This window comes from Nannobrachium achirus, assembly GCF_963921795.1.
Source record: "Nannobrachium achirus genome assembly, chromosome: 5".
Lineage (NCBI taxonomy): Eukaryota > Metazoa > Chordata > Actinopteri > Myctophiformes > Myctophidae > Nannobrachium > Nannobrachium achirus.
In genome coordinates this window covers 27889278-27910393 of record NC_137814.1, presented here as the reverse complement: position 1 = coordinate 27910393, position 21116 = coordinate 27889278, and the positions used below count along the sequence as shown (strand labels likewise).

Genomic DNA, 21116 nt, shown 5'->3' with positions numbered 1-21116 from the left:
TCACTGTCATATAGTGACATGGGATCGCCCTCATAATTTTATCTTTTTTTAAGCACTGTATTGTCTTTGCTGATTAAAACAAGCCTGCAATCATTTTCTTTTAAGTGAATGTCACTGTCTAAAGTAGAGTTCAGTACCCCCAATAAACTATTTAAATTTTACATTAAATCTCAAAAGAAAACATGATCTTGAAGGATGACGATCATCATGGAGAGACTGATAAAAGATGTTTAGGAACATTTAATAAACAACGTTGTGGCCTTGATACTTCTTGAGCTTTTGTCTAGACAGCAAATGATACAATAGTGTAACATGAATCACTTATTTTTACTTCTGCTCAAAACTCCCTGCTGACAAGTGCCACCCCAGCCTGTAGGATTACGTGCAATGACAATTATCATCCTCCCCACCTGGCTTCCCTTGCCCAAACACGGGCCAAAGCCGGACACACCACGGTGCATGGAATTTACCACTGCGCCACCCAAATGCAGTCTTTTGAGCTGCTCTGATATACCTTTTCCATCCATCTGTAAATATTTGTATATGCAAATATATTCAGACTATTCACTGTGCAGTTCACTTCATACACAAAAAGTACAAAATGATCCTGTTAAATGTATCTATTGGGAGACAGACCTAAACTCAAAATAAAATCTTTAAAGTTTAGCATTTTAACAACTTAAATTTTAACATTTTCAAAAAAAATGCCTATCTACAAGCTTGCAAGACATCGTGTGACGTGTCACAATGCATTGTGATCTTGTACTTCTGCCATTTTAAACATATTTTGGGAAAGTAACCTTTGCCTATTTAAGGCATGCCATAAAATAGGGATGGTAGGGTTAAAGTGACTAATTATGAAGCTCCATCCTTAATCTTCTTCTCAGTGCAGAGCTTCTTCAGCGTCAGAGTAGCCACCAGTGAGAACGTGGCAACCAGCGTGAGGACAGTCCGCATAGCTTTGAACCATGCTGGGTAGCCCGGTAACAGGGTCAAGTCATAATGCAGAGACAGTCCCAGTCCCATGAGAACCACCAGGGCTCCTTCTGTGACATCATCCCTGCAGAGCAACGCCAGCCAAGCCAGAAGAGACGGCACCACACTGTTTCCAAGATTCTTCCAGTCAGGCTGGGCAGGGCTACCCTCAGGCAGGGCAAACCCCCAACGAGCCCCTCCTAGGAAGGAGACGATGGAGGCTCCATAGGCCACCTGTGCGAAAGCCACCTCCGGGTAGAAGGCCTGTGTGGCAGCCATCAGTAACGGGGCTGAGAGGAAGGGGAGAAGGCCACCGAACCCCAGGTATAAAGCTGGTTTGGGAGCTTGAGCAAGGGCCCTCATGTTGAAACTCTCCTTGGTAGGTGGCCTGTCCCCTCTCTCGGGGGCACTCTGGTTTGAATGGCAGAGACGTGAAGTGAGGCAGCTCAGAGGCTTCACACTCAACAACCTGTTGTTGGTGCATGCTAGCCTGGAGAGCTGTGATGTAGAGGCACTTTTAATGGCCACGGTGGAAGTCGTGACATAGTATTCCTGAGCCTTTGTTAAGCAGTTTGGAGGTCTGACTACAGGCTGAATGTATCTCCATGCTAGACCCTGGAGTGGAAAAGAATTAAACAAATCAAAGCAAAATGGCAGGAGAAGTTACACACAGAAGTCATAACGGTGGACTATTTATCACAACATAATGTGTTAAATTAAAAGTTTAAAATAATGCTCGATGAAGGGATTTAATTAGGCTCTCTGCTTACCCTGGGAAAGTGCCGTCTCAGTGCAAATGAAATCATTTTCAATCTGGAAAGAAACACAAATGATTCGGTTAATAACGAGTGAAGCTGAAGCCACCTAAATATGTTGCCCAACTTAACTACCAACCAGCTTAGCTAACATTAATGACTGCTGACCACATATATTAGTCTAAGCCAAGGAAGGACTCTATCTCATTGTCAACCTTGGCTTTTTATTCTTGAACGTTGAATTAACGTGTAAAAAAGTCAACGGGTTCAGCTACACGTGTTAATTAGGGTTAGGGGGTTGTTGTTGTGGTTGTATTAGTAGAAGGTCGTTTGCCGTGTCTTACCATTCATTCCGTTCTGTGATCTATTGATTTGTTTAGTTCCCTTTTTACGAAATCCGTTCTGATATCGATTGGTTTTCCTGACAGTTGGGGGAGGTAGTAAGTTGCATTCAGGATCAAAAGAACCATATATCAAAACACAAACATAACTTTATATAGCCTACAAATATAAAAGGAAGTAAAAAAATACAAATGCATGCAGTTCATAATTTGATTATAAGGTACTATATCCTACATAAAACGAAACGGGCCTGACTTTTAAAATAGCCTACGTAAATAGCACAGCAGAAATAAATAAAATAGGCCTATCCTATTAATACAAATATAGCCAATCTACAAGCGTGCAACACATTGTGAGCTTGTAGATCTGCTTTAAACCTTTTGAAATAAAATAAACGCGTTTTGAAAAATGTGGTCAATTGTTTGAAGAATTTATTTAAGGTTGCATAGGAAAAAGTACAGTTTCACGACAGTACAAATCACCGTTAGGTCAACTAAAAGGAGATCCTAGTGCGCTTTTCGGCTTATTTGCCAGTTTGTGGAACGGAACTTGTCATTTAAACTTTATCTGATAGCAGAGGTACAAGGCTGCGTAATTATAGCCAGTCTTGAACACAGCCCAGTTCAGAATCCTACTCGAATCCGTCAGTGCCAGCGCCACACTGCTCTTTAAAACCCAAACAAACATCAAAGCTCACTCTTATCAACAGGTAAATAGTTGCGAGAGCGTCTTATCCGTCTATGAATGAGTAACAGATCAGGTATAAGTCTGGTATCATGATACATTTGGGTTAATCTCGGTGAAGAGAAAGTGGTAGATGGAATCATGATGAAATAATACAACAGCTAGCCTAGCTTAGCGGGCTGATGAATGTGTGCTGATGCCTGGTAGAATACAAACACCAAGGACGAGTCAGTGACGTCACAATCACATGTCGCTTGAACTCGTGCAAGACGTTCTTGTTTTGAAACGTTAATTCGTTTCAGTTTGCTTTGCTAGTTTGATTTCAGTTCAGTTTTAATTCGTCTTACGTGTGCATATTAAAGCAGGTTTGGGAGTTTACTTAGTTGTAATTTTGCTTTAATTTGGTTGATTTAGAAAACGTTGGATAAAAGAACGTGTGACATTAGATACTAATAATGTGGGGGAACTCAATGCAATTCATCAACTAATTAAAGTTTATTTTAAAGTCACATAAGTTTTTATTTTAGTTTCAGTTGAAGATTTCCCCCCGTTTTTAGTTGCGCCTGTGACGTCACTGACGACTCCTTGCTGTTTATCCCAGGCTGCTGCTAAGGTAGCCATTTTGAAACTGTGTTGTTCCAACGAAAGAAGCCAGGTATGTTTACCTCTTATTGCAGAAATATGACGGCGGCGTACGGACAGCAGCTGCGGCCGCGGAGGCTCCCCGCGTCCTGTTTTTAAGTTGATAAACTCTAATTTCTGCCCGGTTGGTCTCAGCTAGCTTTCTGTTTGCACGGGTTTTAATTTGCAACAACGCTGCTTCCCACAACGCTAGCTAATTAGCTAACAAGTTGCTATGCTAAACGTTAACTAAGCGGGGGTTGGTTTAGCTAGCTGCTGGAAGAGTTTGAGGAGGTTGATCTGATAACGTTGCTGGGAGGTTATATCAATGAGACTTGATCGATAGTTGCTGTTTGTTTAAACATCGATCGTGCTGATCACTTGTTTAGGTAATAAGAAGTAAATTACATGTTGACGTGGTGTTGCTCTGCAGTGTTTTGAGTTGGTTAATTTATTGTTAAATAATATGTGGCACCCATTTCTAACTGTCCCAAACACCACTTACATACTAACTGTATCACTTCTATAATCACTTATTTATTAAATCACTTCTTCACCACTTCTATAATCCATTATTGTTACACAAGCTTTGCAGAATCAATGAATTTTATTGAGCTATGCTTTCATTTAACTTGTGTTTTAATGCAAAAAACGCAACTGTCATGCGTTCTGTAAACTCTGTTCTTGAGCTGTTATGTAATAGTAATACACATCTGTAGGAGTTAAAATGTCCCAAGAGGTGTTGGGTTGTGTGATTCAGAAAAGCTGAATAATGTTGGCGGTGTTTAGATTAACTCCTTTATTCTTTGGAATGATGGAATGAATGACTTGCATGTAACTTTACTGATACAGAGGAGAAAACAGCGTGTGTTTTGATAAAGTGCAGGCATTGCTTTTAATTGATTGAATACTTTTACATTAGAAGTTTAGGAATAGTGCACTGCAGGACAGTACAGTTTGGTCTACTAAAAGGATTTAGACCACAAGCAAGCGCAATGGCTTGTTTGGGGTCCATTTGTACTCCATTCATAGTGCTTTTGGGTTGTCACTCCTCCTAGGGCCCTACACTGTTAAATCCTGAGTGTTCAGTTAACTCAGAGTGTTATGGGTCCATTTGGTTCCATTTGTATACTCTCACATTTCGAATCCTGTGAGGTTCCACTTCACTTAGTTGTACACTGTTTGAGTTAAATGAACACCCAGCATTTTACCGTGTAGCGTAGCCTATTTAAAAGTGCAGCAGGGGAGGAGTGAGGAAGAAAGTGTGTTCATGTCCAAGTTATTTTTATACTGGTGGGAATATTTATTATTTAAAAAGCAGACACAATTTCATGAAAGGAGTTGACTGTAAAATCCCTGAGTCATGATCTTCCGTCCTCTCTCTTTAGACATGGTTTATAAAACGTCAACATTTATTTTTAAGTTTTTGCTGTCTTAAAATCAGAGACTACTCCTGGTTTTAGATGCTCTCTATGAATCAAGACTGTTGAGCTGCAATCCATACGTTTCATGGGCTACCCTGCGATTTTAACCCGGGTCGGGAAACATCTACTGTTCACCCAACAGGGAATCATTGCATGGCCAGGGGAGATATTTCACTCATGTTTTGATTTGAATTGTTCGTATTCGTTCGCACAATAAAAACAGTACAAAGACAACATTATTAAAAGACAGAAATAAGTGCAGGTGAGAAAGGATACAAGGTTCTCACCTAAAATACAATTATTAGTAAGTTTAAGTTACACATAGTAATCAAACATAAGACATGACAAACAAGTACCATATGCGCAGTTGAATGTATGGGCAGGGCTCGAGTGTGTGTTTGTGTGTGTATTATGGGTGGGCGATTTGGAAAAATGCAAAATCGCAATATTTTCCCAAGCTGTATCACGATACACGATTTTATCACGATTCTTTTTCATGTTGGTTTTGATGGTTATTTTTCAAGTTACTTGACAAAAACTAGACTCTCTCTCTGGGTTTCTTTTGGGAGGTCTAAATTGAACTTTACAAGTATTTAACTCTGACAGTATACAAATGAAACCAAATGGATTTGGTTTATCGTGGAGACATTGTATTGTCTCCACGATAATTATCACCATATCGCCCACCCCTAGTGTGTATGCAGAAGTAAGGCTACATTGTGCTTCAGGCAGGGCTACTTGTCAATCAGTAGGTGTCCTCCTACATGACACCAGGGTCTGTACCAGTTATATTGTACTGACAAGACATAGTCTACCATACACATTGGTTGAAAATATATATACATTTTTCTATTAAAATAAGTTCTGAATTACAACTTTGAATCTGTGTTTTACACCCATGACATGAGTGACCCGAGTTTTCTCACCTCACTAAGAAGTGTAGGGAATATTAATATGCTCTAGTAGGGCTGCCCAATTATGAGTAAAACCATAATCCTGATTAATTAGCTGAATATTGTAATGACTTATTAATCACAATTTATTACAATGTTTTTGAGGATTAATACCTTTGTTGCTTTATTTTGCTTGATGAATATAAAGCTGGATTGCTTGTACAATATTCTGGTTATTAACCTTTAGTTAATAACAAGAACATGGTGACGAGGGCAAAGTGCAACAACCGTCCAAATAACATTGGAATTAATTGCCAAGTTTCACGAATTGTGAAACTAAATCACAGTGTGTGTCTCAGGCTGCAGAATGAATTTGTGATTATGGCTTCATTATCTTATTTACACATGTCCTGTCTCTTTTGTTTTTTACACAGGTCCTGTCTGTGCAGATAAAGACACTCGCAAAGTGAGCAGAAAATCTGTGGTTGGACAACACAATCTGGAAGGAAAGGAAAGATCATATTGACAGAAATCGTGCCCATGCTATGTGTCAGCCCCTTCTTTGCCTAAGGAAAACAAAGTCGGTTGCATTCTGTTTTTCAAGGCTTCCTCGTTTATGGAAAAGTTTGTTTTTGCCCTTTGATAAAGGAGTCCCAGGTATTTTATGACACTGAAGACCGTCGGCTCACAGAAGATTGCTGACATGATCTATGAAATCTGAACTACTGCCCTCACTACTTAGGTCAGATTCCAACTCCAAACAAATCAACTGGCATTTAACCAATGTGAATGTAAAAAACGCAAAGACAAACCCCTTGTTATAATGCATTGTCCCACAGTATCCCATTAACAGAGACCCAAGATGACCGCAATGTAACATAGGGTTTCACTTCCTTCATTGTCATGTGACTTTGAGATCTACAGCTTTATTTTTCTTCCAAATCAGACAGTCTTTTCACCAGTTTGATGAGGTGAGCGGTGGTTTTCAGTGACTTCCCCCTCCTATTGGAAATGAAAGACTGTCGCTGAACTTATTTCTTTTTCGGTGTGTATTTCGGATAGAGATTACAATGATACGGTAAAAGGCACGTCGCAGTGAATACGAGCTGGCACACAGTGTGGCAGGAGAAGACCTCGGAACTGCTTCTCTCCCTGTTGGATGTCCCAGCGGAACTGTTGCACGTACTGCTCAACAGCTTCCACAGACTGCTTCCTCATATCACTACTAGACAACCCCCCTGCCTCACCCTTTGGACAAATCACCTGTCAATCGTTTACTTTGCCAATCTAATAACCTTCAGCAAATGATTAAACAATGAATCAAATAAGTTTGTGACTAATTCGGTGTGGGACAAGTTGAGGGAGGAACTAGGGAACGGCAAGGCTGATAAAACACTAATAACCTCACCTGCCCGGAGGCAGAGTTGGAAACTAGTTCACAAAGGAATATCAGCCTCCCCCTCCCTCCCCCAGAACCTCTTGTTCTCTGCTTCCAAGCCAGTACCCCGGCCTGGTCAGCCAGTTCTCTGGATCACCATTCCAGATCATTCCTGAAACCCTCTTGACACCTTGTCTCCCCAAACGTTTCACCCTGGACAACGGGGTCCGCCTCTGGGGAAAGGGGCTGTGCTGTCCTGGAGGAGACGGACGCGGGCTCGGCAGCGTGCTGCTACCCATCTGTCATTGCACACGTTTGGTGAACAGCGTCGGCGGGCCTAAGGAAGCGAGCCCAGACGCACGGCGAGGAGAGGAGGCAGAGGACTTCAGAGCCACAGACTCTGGGGTAATGACAGTGCCTCACCGCTCATCCTCAGTTCACACAGACAGACAAACACACCATTCTCATATCGTTGCTGTCGGGCAGAAACCTTGTATCTTGTGTTTTATCTTTTTATTTATTTATTTTCTTCATAAATTAATGCCCTATTTAATACTTGCATACTCCGATTAGTCTGCGCTACTACAAACGTAGCGTAAAATAGCACATGTATAAGTTCAGAATGGTGCGTCACGGATGTGGCACGTTGTCAGCTTATATATAGGCTATTTTTGAACATTTTTGAAGATGGAAAAAAATAGGAAGGTTGAAAGTCGTTTACTCATGTCTGTGGGTTCTAAAATTATTTAACCAATGAAAGCTATTAATAAAAGCTTGTGATAATAACTAGCTTAGATGCAAATGTCCATTTCCTGAAAAGTAACCGTTTTGGACTTAGAAGGTTTCCAACTGGCAGTGACATCAGCTGGCAATGGAGTGTCTACTTGTGTTATTCTTGTTAGATCGACTACTAGACGCAGTAGGCTAACCTTTTGATAGTGTTAATTTCAAACACGCACACACACACCAATATTGTAATGTAATGTTTCTGCATCATGCTATTATTTTCTTAGACCCTAGCTAGCTGCTACTCAGCAAACAAGTGATGTATTTGCAGGAGATGAGTTAGCCAAGGACAACCTAAGTATCTCTGTTACCGATGCTTTTAAGCCCCTCTAAGGAGAGATCCTGCAATATTGCCTTAAACAGGATCCGACATTATGCTGAGCTCTACTCGAGCCTTGCACAGCTGGTCCTGTACTTTGGATTGACAATGAGAATATACAGTATTTGCAACGCTTAACGTGAGCAGTACATAGAAAATACTGATATTTTTCCATCCCAAAGCTGTCATACATCCATAGACTCAGAGACAGCTGCAGCAAGTTGATCTTTGTTGTTTCTGCTAAGAATAGGATACCTTTTAGTTAATCTTGTGGAAGACTTTGACAAACTCTATAATAAATAAGTAATTACAATTGCAACCCTACTAGGTGCGTTGTACAACATGAAGGGAAGAAAACACTCAAATTGTTTGTTATCGCACCTGTGTTTGTGTAAGGAAGACCCATAGTATGTGAATATTTAATATGTCATTTGTTTTCCTGACTTCTGTTGTCAGATCCTGGCCATGAGGTTTGAAGCCTCGATTCACTGACCGGAAACACTGGACCTAAATGGCGCAGCATGACTTTGTCCCTGCCTGGCTTAACTTCTCCACGCCCCAGCCTGCCAAGGTATGTGTGTGCAAAACACTAGTTACTCATTCTTGTGTGCTTCCGTGCATGTTGATGTCTTAAAGTGTGCGTGTGCACTGTGTACATGCTCTCGTCACATCAAGGACATGTCATCATCAAGACTGTGTTCACAGCAGGGTTCAGGGGAAGGTCACATACATTGTGTGTCCTGTGGAGAGGAATTCACTTTTAAGTGGCATCATTTAATTACCCAAGATAATAGTGACACATCATTTACTTATTTGGGGTGAGAGCTATTTATTTGCCTTTTATTTCGTTTTAATGCTTTTGTATTCCTGTTATTAGAACTCCCTATTTTATCTTTTGCCAACTCATGTCTACGGTAACAATTGAAATGGTGCGTATATGGAGATAAAAGAAGCAATGTAAGTTTCATTGTGAAGACCAATAATAGTAAATAAAAGTCCAGACAACATCAAAACCAATAATTGACTTTGATCTTGACTTGACTTAAGAATGCATTTGTCAGCTTGGCTGTCCAGCTAAATGCGATCAGTCATAGTGTATCCTGGCCAGAGCTCTGTGTACGCTGTGTAAGGCGTTGGTCTCTCTGGGGAAATCTCGCTCTTTCGAACGACCGTCATTTCGACAAAGGAGCGGGAGGGTTAGCGACTCACCCCACGGAGGTCAGGGTTTGGGTTGGGTGACGAAAAGAAGACGCGTAACAGCGAAGCGCTCCCGGTCTCTCTAAATCATGAGTCAAAACTTAAGACTCAAACTACACTGTCATCTCAGCGCTGACAAATCACTTCACTTCAGGTCATCAGGGTTTTTCTCAGTAAGTCATACTGTGCCCAGGCTTAGGGACATGTTAAGTTTCCCCTAGTCCAGGGGTCTTCAACGTTTTCAGGCCAAGGACCCCTTAGTTGACATAGAGATGAAGCCCAAGTCTTTTGTGTCACACCAGCAGTTTTGGAATTGAAAGAAAAATAAAGTGATGTTTAAGGACAGGCTGGAGGACACAGCATGTAGGCTTAATATTTTAACTTCAATTTAGATGAGCACTTGAGTCTGGAATCCAGACTGATTGAATTATCTTGTTACCCATTTAATAATGTGTGCTTGCATGTTGTATGAAATCATAGGCCACCTGTGTCAAAAGAGAGAGCCTATAGAAGAAGTGAATAGTGTCTTCTGAGAAGATTATAGAGTTAATTCTTTTTACCCCAGTTGCCACCGTGGGTGCAACTCCCTTTCCAGTTATTTGCTGCAGACCTACACAGTAGAACATTAAGCAAATGAAGCAACCATTTATTTTTGTTTGTCTCTTTTCGCTTACTGCCGGTCCCCAAAGGATACATGCCCAAGTTGCGTTTTCCTTTTCATGTTTTGTAGTCCTCTGAGGTATTAAGATGAGGCAGTTACAGAATAGGAGATAAGAGTATATGGAGGATGTAAGATGTATTCTGGTTGCTTCACGGTGGCCAGGCTAAAACAAAAGTATCTTGTCATAAGACAAAGAATTAACTGACAGGGTAGGAAACTAACTTTTTACAGTGTGGTATGTGTGTGTGTCCTGAGGTAATCTTGCAGACTGGTGGATCAATTGGTGCCAAGCATCTTGAGCACACCGACCAGTAGGCCACAGAACGTCCACTTTTTCTGCGCGTTTAACTTAAATTTATAATGGAAGTCAATGGTGCTATTTCATTTTGCTGATTTCTCGTGGAAGAGGCGTCGCGTTAACGCCGCCTCTTCCACGAGAAATCAGCAAAATGAAATGTCAGATATGCCTTCCGTTCAGACGACAACGGCATTTTCGGGAGTTGGAAGCGCAAGATAGTAAATCAGAATTTTTGAGTGAAAATCTGTGAAACGATCCTCCTTGCGAGTTACAGGAAAACCGCAAAATGTGTAATGTAATGACTGACGCTGTAAAGCCGACAGCAGTGGTGCGCAGTGGAGCCTGTACGCTGCCATGGTGATTATGTAAACAAATGCTGTGACAGGAAGTAGAGCGAACATGATGTCACACACTGCCAGATAGTGTGTCACTGCCTATCGGCCTGGTGTGCACACTACATCGTTTCAGTCCCAGTGTGTCTTCGTATGAACACTGGGAAAAAAAGTGTCAACGCAACTGTTTCTCTACAGACCGTTGTCGTCTAAACATGGCCTGATATGGCTGAAACCGTGCCCACATTTGGATACAGTGAAAATTAACATTATAATACAGGAGGTCACATGGTTTCAATGGGGGGTGGGGTGTATATCGCAGATGGATTGACATTTGCTCAAAGTAAGTAACCTCAAGTTCCTCAACATAAGTTGTCTTTTAATAGAACATATGTGCAATATAAATAAATAGATATTAGTTACATCAATATCGTTCATGTAAAGTAGTTTGTTTATGCTTATTTGTTGAAATAATTAAAATCTCTGTTGATTTAGCGGACTGGGTCCCGGGACACTGGATTCATCTAAAGCTCTCTCCACTCAGAGCAGGCTCGCCGAGAGGAGATTTTCAGCGTGTTTCTAAACAAACTATTCATTTTGTCTGATGAGTAATAGATCACAGTTGTTAAACATTGATTATTATAGCCACTGCAAACGCTATAGCGTTTTTAACGCTGGTCACTTACTGGTTCGGAGAGAGGTGCCCCACAAAATACACTTTGTCCATATTTTGGACATGTAATTGTAGGCATACATTTTCAAAACTGATACCTAGCCTGGGCTGGCTTCCAATTTCGGGCTTTTGATCCGGTCGGGAGCGGAAGGCCTCCTACGTTTTTCTGTAGTCCAAAACGGACTACACTTTGGCCGGAAACAACGACCGGAAACAGTTTTAACCCGTACTTGCGCATGCGCTACTACTTGCGCATGCGCATACTGGGTTGAAACTGTTTCCGGTCGTTGTTTCCGGCCAAAGTGTAGTCCGTTTTGGACTACAGAAAAACGTAGGAGATCTTCCGCTCCCGACCGGATCAAACGGCCCGTTTAGTAAACGAAGACCAGGCTTTCCCCCAGCGGAAAGCCTGGTGATGCGAGGTTAACTGATACCTACTACAATCCCAATATACAGTACTTTATTGTATGACAAATAGCTGATTCACATGCTAGCAAGTAGCGACATACTGTGAGCTTGTAAATCTGCCATAAAAAAGAAAGCGAAAATGCCTATGATAGCCAAAATGGGGGTGGCAGGTTGGAAGTGGTTAAACTACCAACTGTGTGTGCAGTCAGTGTACACAGTCCCCCAATCCCCCTTTTCTAACTTTACCAATAGATAATAACTATAATAATACTTGAGATTTGTATAACTGAATAATCCAATTCAATCCACCAAGGTTTACAAAGTGCTGATAGGTTTGTGATGGCTGTCTCTCCTCCCACAGTCCCCTGCAGCCAACCTTGAGAAGCATGGTGAACCCCAACACCACCGAGATGGCAGGACTGCTGTGAGCCGACGCAGACACAATTCATCAGATGGCTTCTTCAACAACGGGCCCCTGCGAGCTTCAGCAGGTAAGCAACCACCACACCTCTCCTCCAGTTAATTATACATCAGACTTAGATGGCGCTAGTTCACAAGTCTTTCCCACCTGTCGTTTTTACAAGATATTATATTATTGATTGTTCGAAGCAACGCCGCAGTGAGAGAGATTGGATTGTGTTTGCAGGACATTCCAGAAAAAAACAGAAAGCAGCCAAGGAATTGCATTGGGAAACAAGTTGAAACGTCATGGCAAGCTGCAAACGCTGACACGCTGTCAAGTCAGAAATAAGAATTTAGAACCTTTTTTGTTACTCAAATCATTTGGATCTTGGGATCCTCATGGAAACGGCTTGGCTCCAATGTGGATCGATCAAAACATTGGTGATTGGCATAGGACCCAAAAAATCATGCATCGGTCGGTCATGCTCTAGTAATGGCACTCTAGGCGGATTTAAAATTGAAGGATGTGAAGTAAACATAGTGGCCTCTAACCTTTTATTTCTAGCCAACCATTATTGCAAAGGCAGGGCTGTGTCCATCTGTCAAAGGTCAAGTGTTTGCCATTCACAAGAGAGAGAAGGATGTTGTGGACAAATTTCATAATAAAACTTTCATTGTCTAAAATCATAATGTGCTATGGTAATCTGGGTGAGTCTTATTTTGAAGTCTGGAGTCAGTCGCTGGCTGTCATGACGCTAACCTCATGTCACCAGGCTTTCCACAGAGTATGGTTTTTGTCGCATTAATACTAAGACAATAATTTGATTACAATAAATGTACCCCAATTTATGAGGACCCAAATGCATTTGGTTCCCGATCCGGAATCAATGGGGATACATTTACTATAATACATTTTTTGTCTTATTAATGCGACAAAAACCATACTCTGTGGAAAGCCTGGTGACGAAAATATGATTGAACTGAAGTCTCCATGGCATGAGTAATCAATAGAAAAAGTCATTTTGGGGGTGAACTACTCCTTTAAGCAAGGGATAATCAATGGGGAGCATTTTTGTATCACCCTTTTCACCCCTGGTCTGTTTGCATGCCTGATGAAGGTGTTTGTCCTCTTCTCAAGGTGATGGATGGCAGCAGCCCTCTCTCCTCTTGAGGCATGACTCTGTGGACTCTGGTGTGGCAAAAGGGGGACATGGCGGGCTGGCAGGGGGTTCATGTTGGAAGGACGTGCCCAGCTGGCACGGAGCTCCGCGGGGGGCGCAAGACGGTCACCACCACCACCAGGGACGCCACCCCAAGCGCGTAGCGGGTGACAGGGACAGGCAGGGGGGGCACCGGCAGCGCAACGGTAACTTCCATCCACGCAAGGGCACCCCGTACCAGGACAAGTTCCCCAATGAGGAACGCAAGGACGGCAAGGAGGATAAGCTGAAGTTTGTGGAAGAGGACTTTGTGAGTACTGCCCCCCTCCCCATTGGTACAGCTGTCCCAAGCATGCCACCGACATTGACACAATTCTTGAAATAGCATACCTGGAGTTAGGGTGAAATTATTGTGAGTGCTAATAAATAAAATCGACTTTTTCTCAGAATATTCAAGAAAGTTATATTTGACATCAAAAGATGGACAGAACAAACTGCCATTGTTGACTCATTTGTCAAACGAGTTAAGTCATTTAAGTAAAGGTCCTTACACACGGAGCATGAAAATGAAACAATGTGAAAATGTGTCACGAATATTTCACATCAAACAATTAATCAGTCGAACGGTGATGCATCATTCAAACAGGTTAATGCTTTTATTCACGATAAAAAATAAATAAAAAAATTGCGTTGCTTGAAATTACACAAATTCGTGTTCTGTGTGGATGTCCTCATATCAAGACAGCAGTTTAGATGAATGCAAAACAATCGCACTTAATAAACGCTCCTGTTGTGTAAGGATATTTACCCTACTGTCAGTCACGGAAATCTCTTACAAGGGAGCCCTGTTCGGGACAAGCAGCAGGACAAGTTGCAAACATACAGATCCACCTAAAATAATAGAATGTTAGGTAAAAGTACATTTTCTTGAAACTTTAATATCTTTTTTGAAACTATCATATATTCTAGATACATTGCACATTCAGTGAATTATTCCAAACCTTTATTTGTTAACATTTTTTGAATTTCTATGGCATACAGCTCATGAATATCGAAATCCATATTTCAAAATATTACAATATTACACAATACCACTCAAAACAAGGACTTATAATAGAGAAATGTCAACCTTCTGAAGTCAGAGTTGGCTTGAAGTCCAGTGAGAAATATGGGGTGGTAGGGCATCTTCAATGCTTTTTTTTTTTACACGATATTACATTTTTTTAGATGGATCTGTACACAACATAAAACATAACTAAGAATCACATAAACAATAAAACCACTGACCCAGAGTCATGTAAATACACTCAAAGCCACCCCATAGTAGACAGTGGCACACGACTTGGAACTTACACAGCTTAAATATAAAGATGGTGACTTCAATGTTTGTTCCCTAGCCCTCCCTCAACCCTGAAACAACTGGAAAACCTGGGACTCAGATGCGAGCTGTGGCTCCCCATGCTGGAGTATGGGGTAAGGATTTGATCTTATGAAGGATGCTTCCTACAATCCCTGGTCCCAGTTGGCAGCCCTGCCTGACCTGTCGCTGTGTTTGTGTTCCAGAAAACCCCCCTAGTGGCAAGCAGATGGTTTCCAAAATGCTGGTCATCAAGAAGGTTTCCAAGGAGGATCCAAGCACCGCTTTCTCTGCAGGGTTTGCCAGTGCCGGCACCCTGTCCACCAACGGCAGCAAAGTTCCCATAGCAGGCTCCAGTGTCTACAAGAACCTGGTACCTAAACCTGCTGTGGCCCCGACAAAGGTATTCAATGTTCAGGCATGCAAACTTGTAGCTTTTCGGCGTAAATCGCCGTTTTGAATCCAAATTGATCGTTTGTGTGATTCGTTCAGATTCGATGTAAAAATATTTAGGGGGTGGGGGGGGTGTCGTGTCATCTAGGCTGCGTGGATCAGCAGTGAGAAGAGGAGCACTTTTTTCTCTTCTTGGCTCCGTCCGTTTTGTCAGTGCAGTAGTGGTGAAGGTGGATGGGGAATATGGTTGTTTTATTTTTGAACAAATCAAGCACTCGCTTTCTCTTGCCTGTGACGTCAACACCCATGCTTGACTCTGTCCAGTGCCCTGCAGCCGTGCAGCGCTGAGCACAGCGCTCAGCAGCCAGTCAGCACACAGCCACATACTCAAACGGAGTACATAGTAAATAAACTTGCCTAGGTTGTCGTTGATAGTGTGGTGTAGTTGTGGATTGGACTTTTTAATTCGCTTGCATCGCGATGCGGTCGCTATTCTGCATCGATACGGTGACGTGACATAATCGATTATAGCCTACGTTTGTTGATTTTCCTCAACGATGACGCGATAGCTTAGCTACATGCTAACGCTAAATCAACGCTATCATGCCGTTCCATCTACCTCTTATTAGACAGAACAGAGTTTTCACGCATTTATTGTAAGAGGAGGCAGAGAGAGAGAAATGAGGCAGAGAGTCACAGACAGTTCTCAAAGCGGAGAATACAATAATCATCTGTGATTTTACAACACTGTTTCTATCATTGGCAATGCATATCAACTTTGCAACTTTCATGACGCAGACAAGATGCGCACCGTTTGCTAGTGACAGTGATATATGCACTGACAGCTGGGTCACTTGACATTTTCCAGGTGCAAATAAAATATTTTCTCATTTCCAAATGCCAAGTCTTGGCATGTTTTACACCTTTCTTGTGAGAGAGCATTACTGTAGCTGTTACATTGATCTAATGTGGAAACTGACACCATACACATACAGACATTCTCCATGAAGGAGACCAATGTGTGGATGACTATGGACTCCTGTTGCTGGGTAATGTTTATTTAATGCTTATCTAGTTGTGGATTCCATGTGGGAAAGCAACTGTAGTAATACTTTAAGAAAGTTACCTGAAATGCATTTTTGAGAGAAAAAAATGAAAAGCACTGCTGTCTCCAAAAAGCAGCAATCATTGGTGAAAAATGTTCTGTTTGTTTTTGTTGCACCAGTGTCTATTGATGTTTTTCTTTTGTGGCAGAACCATTGTTTTCCATCAGAAAGACATGGTGTTGTCCTTGTGTTTCAGAGCACCCAATGGAAACCTGGTGTTAGGGAGGTCAACAAGCCTGGCCTCCACATGCCAGGTCGTGACTCAGTCTTCACCAGCCCTGTCTCTGCAGCCAAACCCAGTACCCCGGCCAGCGCACCACCGCACAGCACCCCTAAAGAGGTAAGGACAGACACACGCAGTCGGGAAGTCCCCGTTTTGCTTTTTGTCTCCAGCAGTAAAACTAGTTGCAGCCTTCCCTGACTATTACAGTATAACAGGATTCCAACATAAAAAGTCCCTTTTCTCTTTTTATACCCCACAACCTCTCTGATTTCTACTTTTCAATACCATGTGAGACTGATTCCAGCCCATAGACCCGCCCACTCTCTAAGAGTGGACTGTTTCTCTGTTCTGGTGTTAAAAAGGTTTTTACCGATCCAAAATTGCGGCTCCTCCAATGAGCGCAGGGGGTGGGTCTAACGAATATCCAATCCGCGCATTAGTTGAAACGATTACATTTCAGGAAGAGCACACACACACACACACCTAGCAACAGTGGCACATACAAATACACACACGCTGATTTCACCAAGCTTTTGATTACATGTTTCTGATCACAGTTCTGTGTGAAAGCAGCCGCGATGTTTGTTGCCATTGTGTGTGCTAATGGCTAGCAATGTTGTGCGCACGGATGAAGCCACAAGTAGGCGGATCCGATACGCTGAGCAGTCAAAGTCCCTCCCCTGTAAATCGTTCAGAACAGGGAACAATGTCAGACTAAAGCGTCAGCTGAGTCTGAAATCAGGCTAATGTGACCTGTCTTACTCTTGATTTCTTACCAACCTACTGTACCAACGTTTTCCTGACACCCGTCCTCTCCTCCCTGTTGTCATCATGTCTACATCACAGCAGCACCCCTCCAGCACGACCCCGCCCATAGACATCGCCCCGTCGAGGCTGAAGCTGATGCGCCGCGGTCCAGACCGCAAGAGCGAGTTCCTGCGAACCCTGAAGGACGAGGGCACCGGAGAACTGACCACAAGCAGCAGCCCAGGAACGTCAGGAGAGGTAGCTGCCTTTCCGAGACAAGCAAAGAACGCAGGCCTTTAATACATAACCCTGCCTACAGTACAGGAGAAAAAAGGGCAGGGCAAATAACCAATAATTCTATTGAAACCAATATTTAGAACCAATAACTGATTTATATAAACGAATCATCGAGAAGCATTTCTTTTTATATAACTATGGATTTAAATGTGCATTCTTGCTAAATCCTGTGTATTTACCGGTACATTAGGCATTTATTGTATTGCTGCATAATGCATGTATTGTTCATTAATATTCACTGTCCTGAGTAAAGTGCCTTGTTTTTCACAGGGTGAGAGCAGCACCCCGGAGCCCAAAGCCTACAGTGAGGAGGTGTGCCACGAGAATGGCCTGTCCCACTCCCTCAGTGACTCAGATACTGAACACCTGTCCAGCTCACTGGAGGCAGAGCACAGGTGAGACACGGCCAACAACTTATTTGTACACAAATACACAGACACGCTACACATAGCCCCATTAACCTGCCATGCCCTTTCAGGTTGCTGAAGGCCATGGGCTGGCAGGAATACCCAGAAAATGACGACAACTTCCTGCCACTGACGGAGGACGAACTGAGAGAGTTCCAGACAAAAACTGAGCAGGTGAGTCAGGTCAGGTAGATCTTGAATATACAAATAATGCTTGAAAAAATATTGTAATTTCCTTTTTAAGATATTTTGGGGCTCTTTATGCCTTTATTGATAGGTATACAGTAGGTTGACAGGAAATGGGGGGGGTGGGGGGGTGGACAGACACGCAGATCTACAAGCACACAACGTGTGAGGCGTTGTGTGCTTGTAGATCGGCTGTTTTCACTAGTTTAAATATTTTTTTAAATGATAAATGCAAAACGAACGGTTTTGGACATACAAGATTTTCACCCAACAACAACGATATCTGAACTGTCGCTGGAGTATCGGGAACGCCACCGTCGCCCCCCTGCAATGCTGTGGCCTTCGGCTTGGTACCCTAGACATAATTCCGCCCTTGGGGGAAACTAATTGGGGAACCCTGGTATATACAGTAGATTCTATGTGGTTAAAGGACAACTTTGTTTTTTTACAACAAGGGTTCATATTTTAGATTGTCATTAGAGAAAAGAAAAGATGTGTGTTAAAATGTTTTCATTTACTTTTTTCTATCGTTTTAGTGATTTTAACGATTTTGATTGGCATGCATGCAAGTGGCTAAATATGTCTTTTTAGACACAATAAGCCCATTCCCAAGATGCACTGCAATCTTTCATGTGCAGATGTGACTTATGGGGGCTGGTGTAAATAGTAACAAAGAAATTGCTGGCTTATTGTGTCTAAAAAGACATATTTAGCCACTTGTACGCATGGCCCCACCCACTGAAATCAAAATACTAAAATCGCTAAAATAGAAAGCAGTAAATTAAAACATTTTAACACTCATCCTTTCTCTAATTACAGTCTAAAATATGAGCCCTTGTTGTAAAAAAACAAAGCTGTCCTTTAACTACTCAATTCATCAATGCTTTCTGTTTACACCTTTTGAAAGACTGGATAAATATTCAGAATAATACATAGTTTTTAATTTAAACAATTATGAGTGAGATACTGTCACAAGGGTGAATTTGTGCTGCTGCTAATACATCAATGATTTTTTTTTTCTTTTTTTTTATTATTCCTGCTACCCCCATCCTGCTCAGCTGAAGAGGAATGGCATGCAGAGGAACGGCGTTTTGCCGAGGGCGCGGGGCGTCACCCTCCACTTCACCCCCTGGAGGAGCGTGGCGACGGAGGCGCATGCCGAGGAGGGCTCCGAGTCAGAGACCAGTAGCAGCAGCAGCCAGACATCGGACGACGACTGCATCAAATCCTAAAAAACAAAAAAATAAATAAAAAAATAAAAACACATGAAAAAAAAAAAACGTGGCTTTTACGGAAACAAAGAAAAACAACAAAACGAACCCACCGACACAACAGACCCACCGCCCAGCAAGCGAATTTTCTCCTTTTCATCTTCGTTTTTAGAGCACCATTTTGACTTTTTTGTTTTTGTTCTGTTTTGTTGTACTTGCACAAGGGAAAAACCAATCATATCCCAGTGAAGGGGGAGATTCCTGCTCCGCCAGACGTCTTTTTCCCTGCGTTTCCTCCTTCACTGCAGTACCCCGATCCTCCCGACCTCATCACCTCTCAGTCGACACCCCACCCCCACCTACACACCCTCCTCCCTTCCTTTTTCTTCCTCGCTTTGTGGAACTGAAGTGTTCATCGAGAAAAGAAGGGCAATGAATGCACACACGATTTCTGCTTTAAACAGACTAACTCATTTCATTGATGATGCTGATGACACATTAATGATATTAATAAAAATTGGTTCCTGACAAGCTGAGATGTTTCAATATTAAATGTGGCTCCTGTCGTGTTTTTTTCCCTGCCATGTAATGTTTTGTGATCTGTAAACACTTTGGTTAATGGATAACTTGACCCATTTGCAACCTATCTTAATAATTGGTCCTCACTAATGGTCCTGAATAGTACCTTTTCATCATCGATGGGGAATAAAAATCGGAATAAAGAAAATGTACATTTTGTTATAAAAAGAATTATCTACCTTATGTCACTGGTAAGTGGATTTCTGAAGTGTCCACAGCCCTCCTCAGACAAAGAGTAGACTAAAATTGTCCAATACTTTAATGAGCATTAGTGAGGACTATATTGTCGTTGGGTGTAAACCTTGTATGTCCAAAACCGTCTGTTTTGTATTTATCATTTTTGAAATGATTTAAACTAGTGAAAACAGCCGATCTACAAGTGTGCTTGTAGATCGGCTGTTTTCACTACTTTTGTGCGATGGCCATATGATGATGCAGTGCTTTACTTTGCGAAAAAAGGTACAAATTTGAAACTTGGAGATACAAGGTTTCTGCCCGACGGTGACGATATGAAGACGGGTTGAAAATGGGTTAAGTTGTCCTTTTGGTTAACATAGTGCTTTCCAGACATGAAGGCAGGAATTCAGTCACTGAACGAGGCATGGACATTTCATCTAGCCATTATGAGTTCAAACTCATGACTATTGTGTCTTGATCTTATCACTGCTTTGTGGTGCTGTGCAGAACAGTCGATCACAATTTTGTTACTTCAGGGAAATAAGCATGTAACCTGATGCGACCAGCTCTTTCTTGACAATGTAACTGACAGTATGCTGTGTGGTTTCAGCTTAAGCTACAGTACAATCTGTGGTTTTCTCTTCTCCTGGCAGAGATGAATAAATATGGAGGCACATCTAGTGTCCAACCAGGTGTGCCATGGCCTGTATGCTTCAAATAACTTGATGTCAACCAGTGTGTCTTACCTGACAGCAATGTCTCAATGGAAGAGCAGGGATGGCACCTCCAATACTAATGTTAACTTATAACATACTGCACTCTACAGATTCATTAACATTTTGTGTTCACTTTATTTTTAAAATGCTTTTAGGCAGCGGTTGAGTCCCAGATTGTAGCCTTAAATGCCAGTAGGCAATAGAATTGAAACTGCTTCTTTAAACACTTAAATTCACTTCTGCCTAGGTTTGCTAGTATAATTTATACAATTTCTCTAGACAAGTGAACATTATCAGTCAGTTCACAACTTGTGAGCTTTTAGTACCATATCTTGGAATCTTTAATAGAAACTTATCAGCTCACCTCCCTCAGGGCTACGAAATAAAGCTGCCATCAGGAACTTATATT

General features: G+C 42.0%; 2 protein-coding genes across 5 annotated transcripts; one reads left to right on the top strand and one right to left on the bottom strand.

Moving 5' to 3' along the window:
• Positions 1-67: 67 nt before the first annotated feature.
• LOC308285464 (transmembrane protein 69-like) lies at positions 68-2147 on the bottom strand. The gene is made up of 3 exons (XM_080726234.1): positions 2075-2147; positions 1746-1788; positions 68-1590 (listed from the first exon to the last, which is right to left on the bottom strand). The coding sequence occupies exons 2-3, from the start codon at positions 1779-1781 to the stop codon at positions 856-858; spliced, it is 771 nt and encodes a 256-aa protein (XP_080582360.1). The 5' UTR covers positions 1782-1788; positions 2075-2147; the 3' UTR covers positions 68-855.
• A 559-nt stretch (positions 2148-2706) lies between these two features.
• Positions 2707-19788, top strand: gpbp1l1 (GC-rich promoter binding protein 1-like 1). 4 transcript variants are annotated; one of them, XM_080726181.1, is made up of 12 exons: positions 2707-2781; positions 6129-7477; positions 8634-8748; positions 12108-12237; positions 13287-13618; positions 14706-14781; positions 14872-15068; positions 16361-16504; positions 17234-17392; positions 17702-17826; positions 17910-18012; positions 19083-19788. In XM_080726181.1, the coding sequence occupies exons 3-12, from the start codon at positions 8689-8691 to the stop codon at positions 19254-19256; spliced, it is 1500 nt and encodes a 499-aa protein (XP_080582307.1). In that variant the 5' UTR covers positions 2707-2781; positions 6129-7477; positions 8634-8688; the 3' UTR covers positions 19257-19788. The 4 variants fall into 4 exon arrangements, with proteins under 4 accessions (XP_080582307.1, XP_080582309.1, XP_080582308.1 ...); XM_080726183.1 differs by lacking the exon at positions 2707-2781 and adding an exon at positions 3377-3411; XM_080726182.1 differs by lacking the exon at positions 2707-2781 and adding an exon at positions 3437-3766.
• The last annotated feature ends 1328 nt before the right edge of the window (positions 19789-21116 follow it).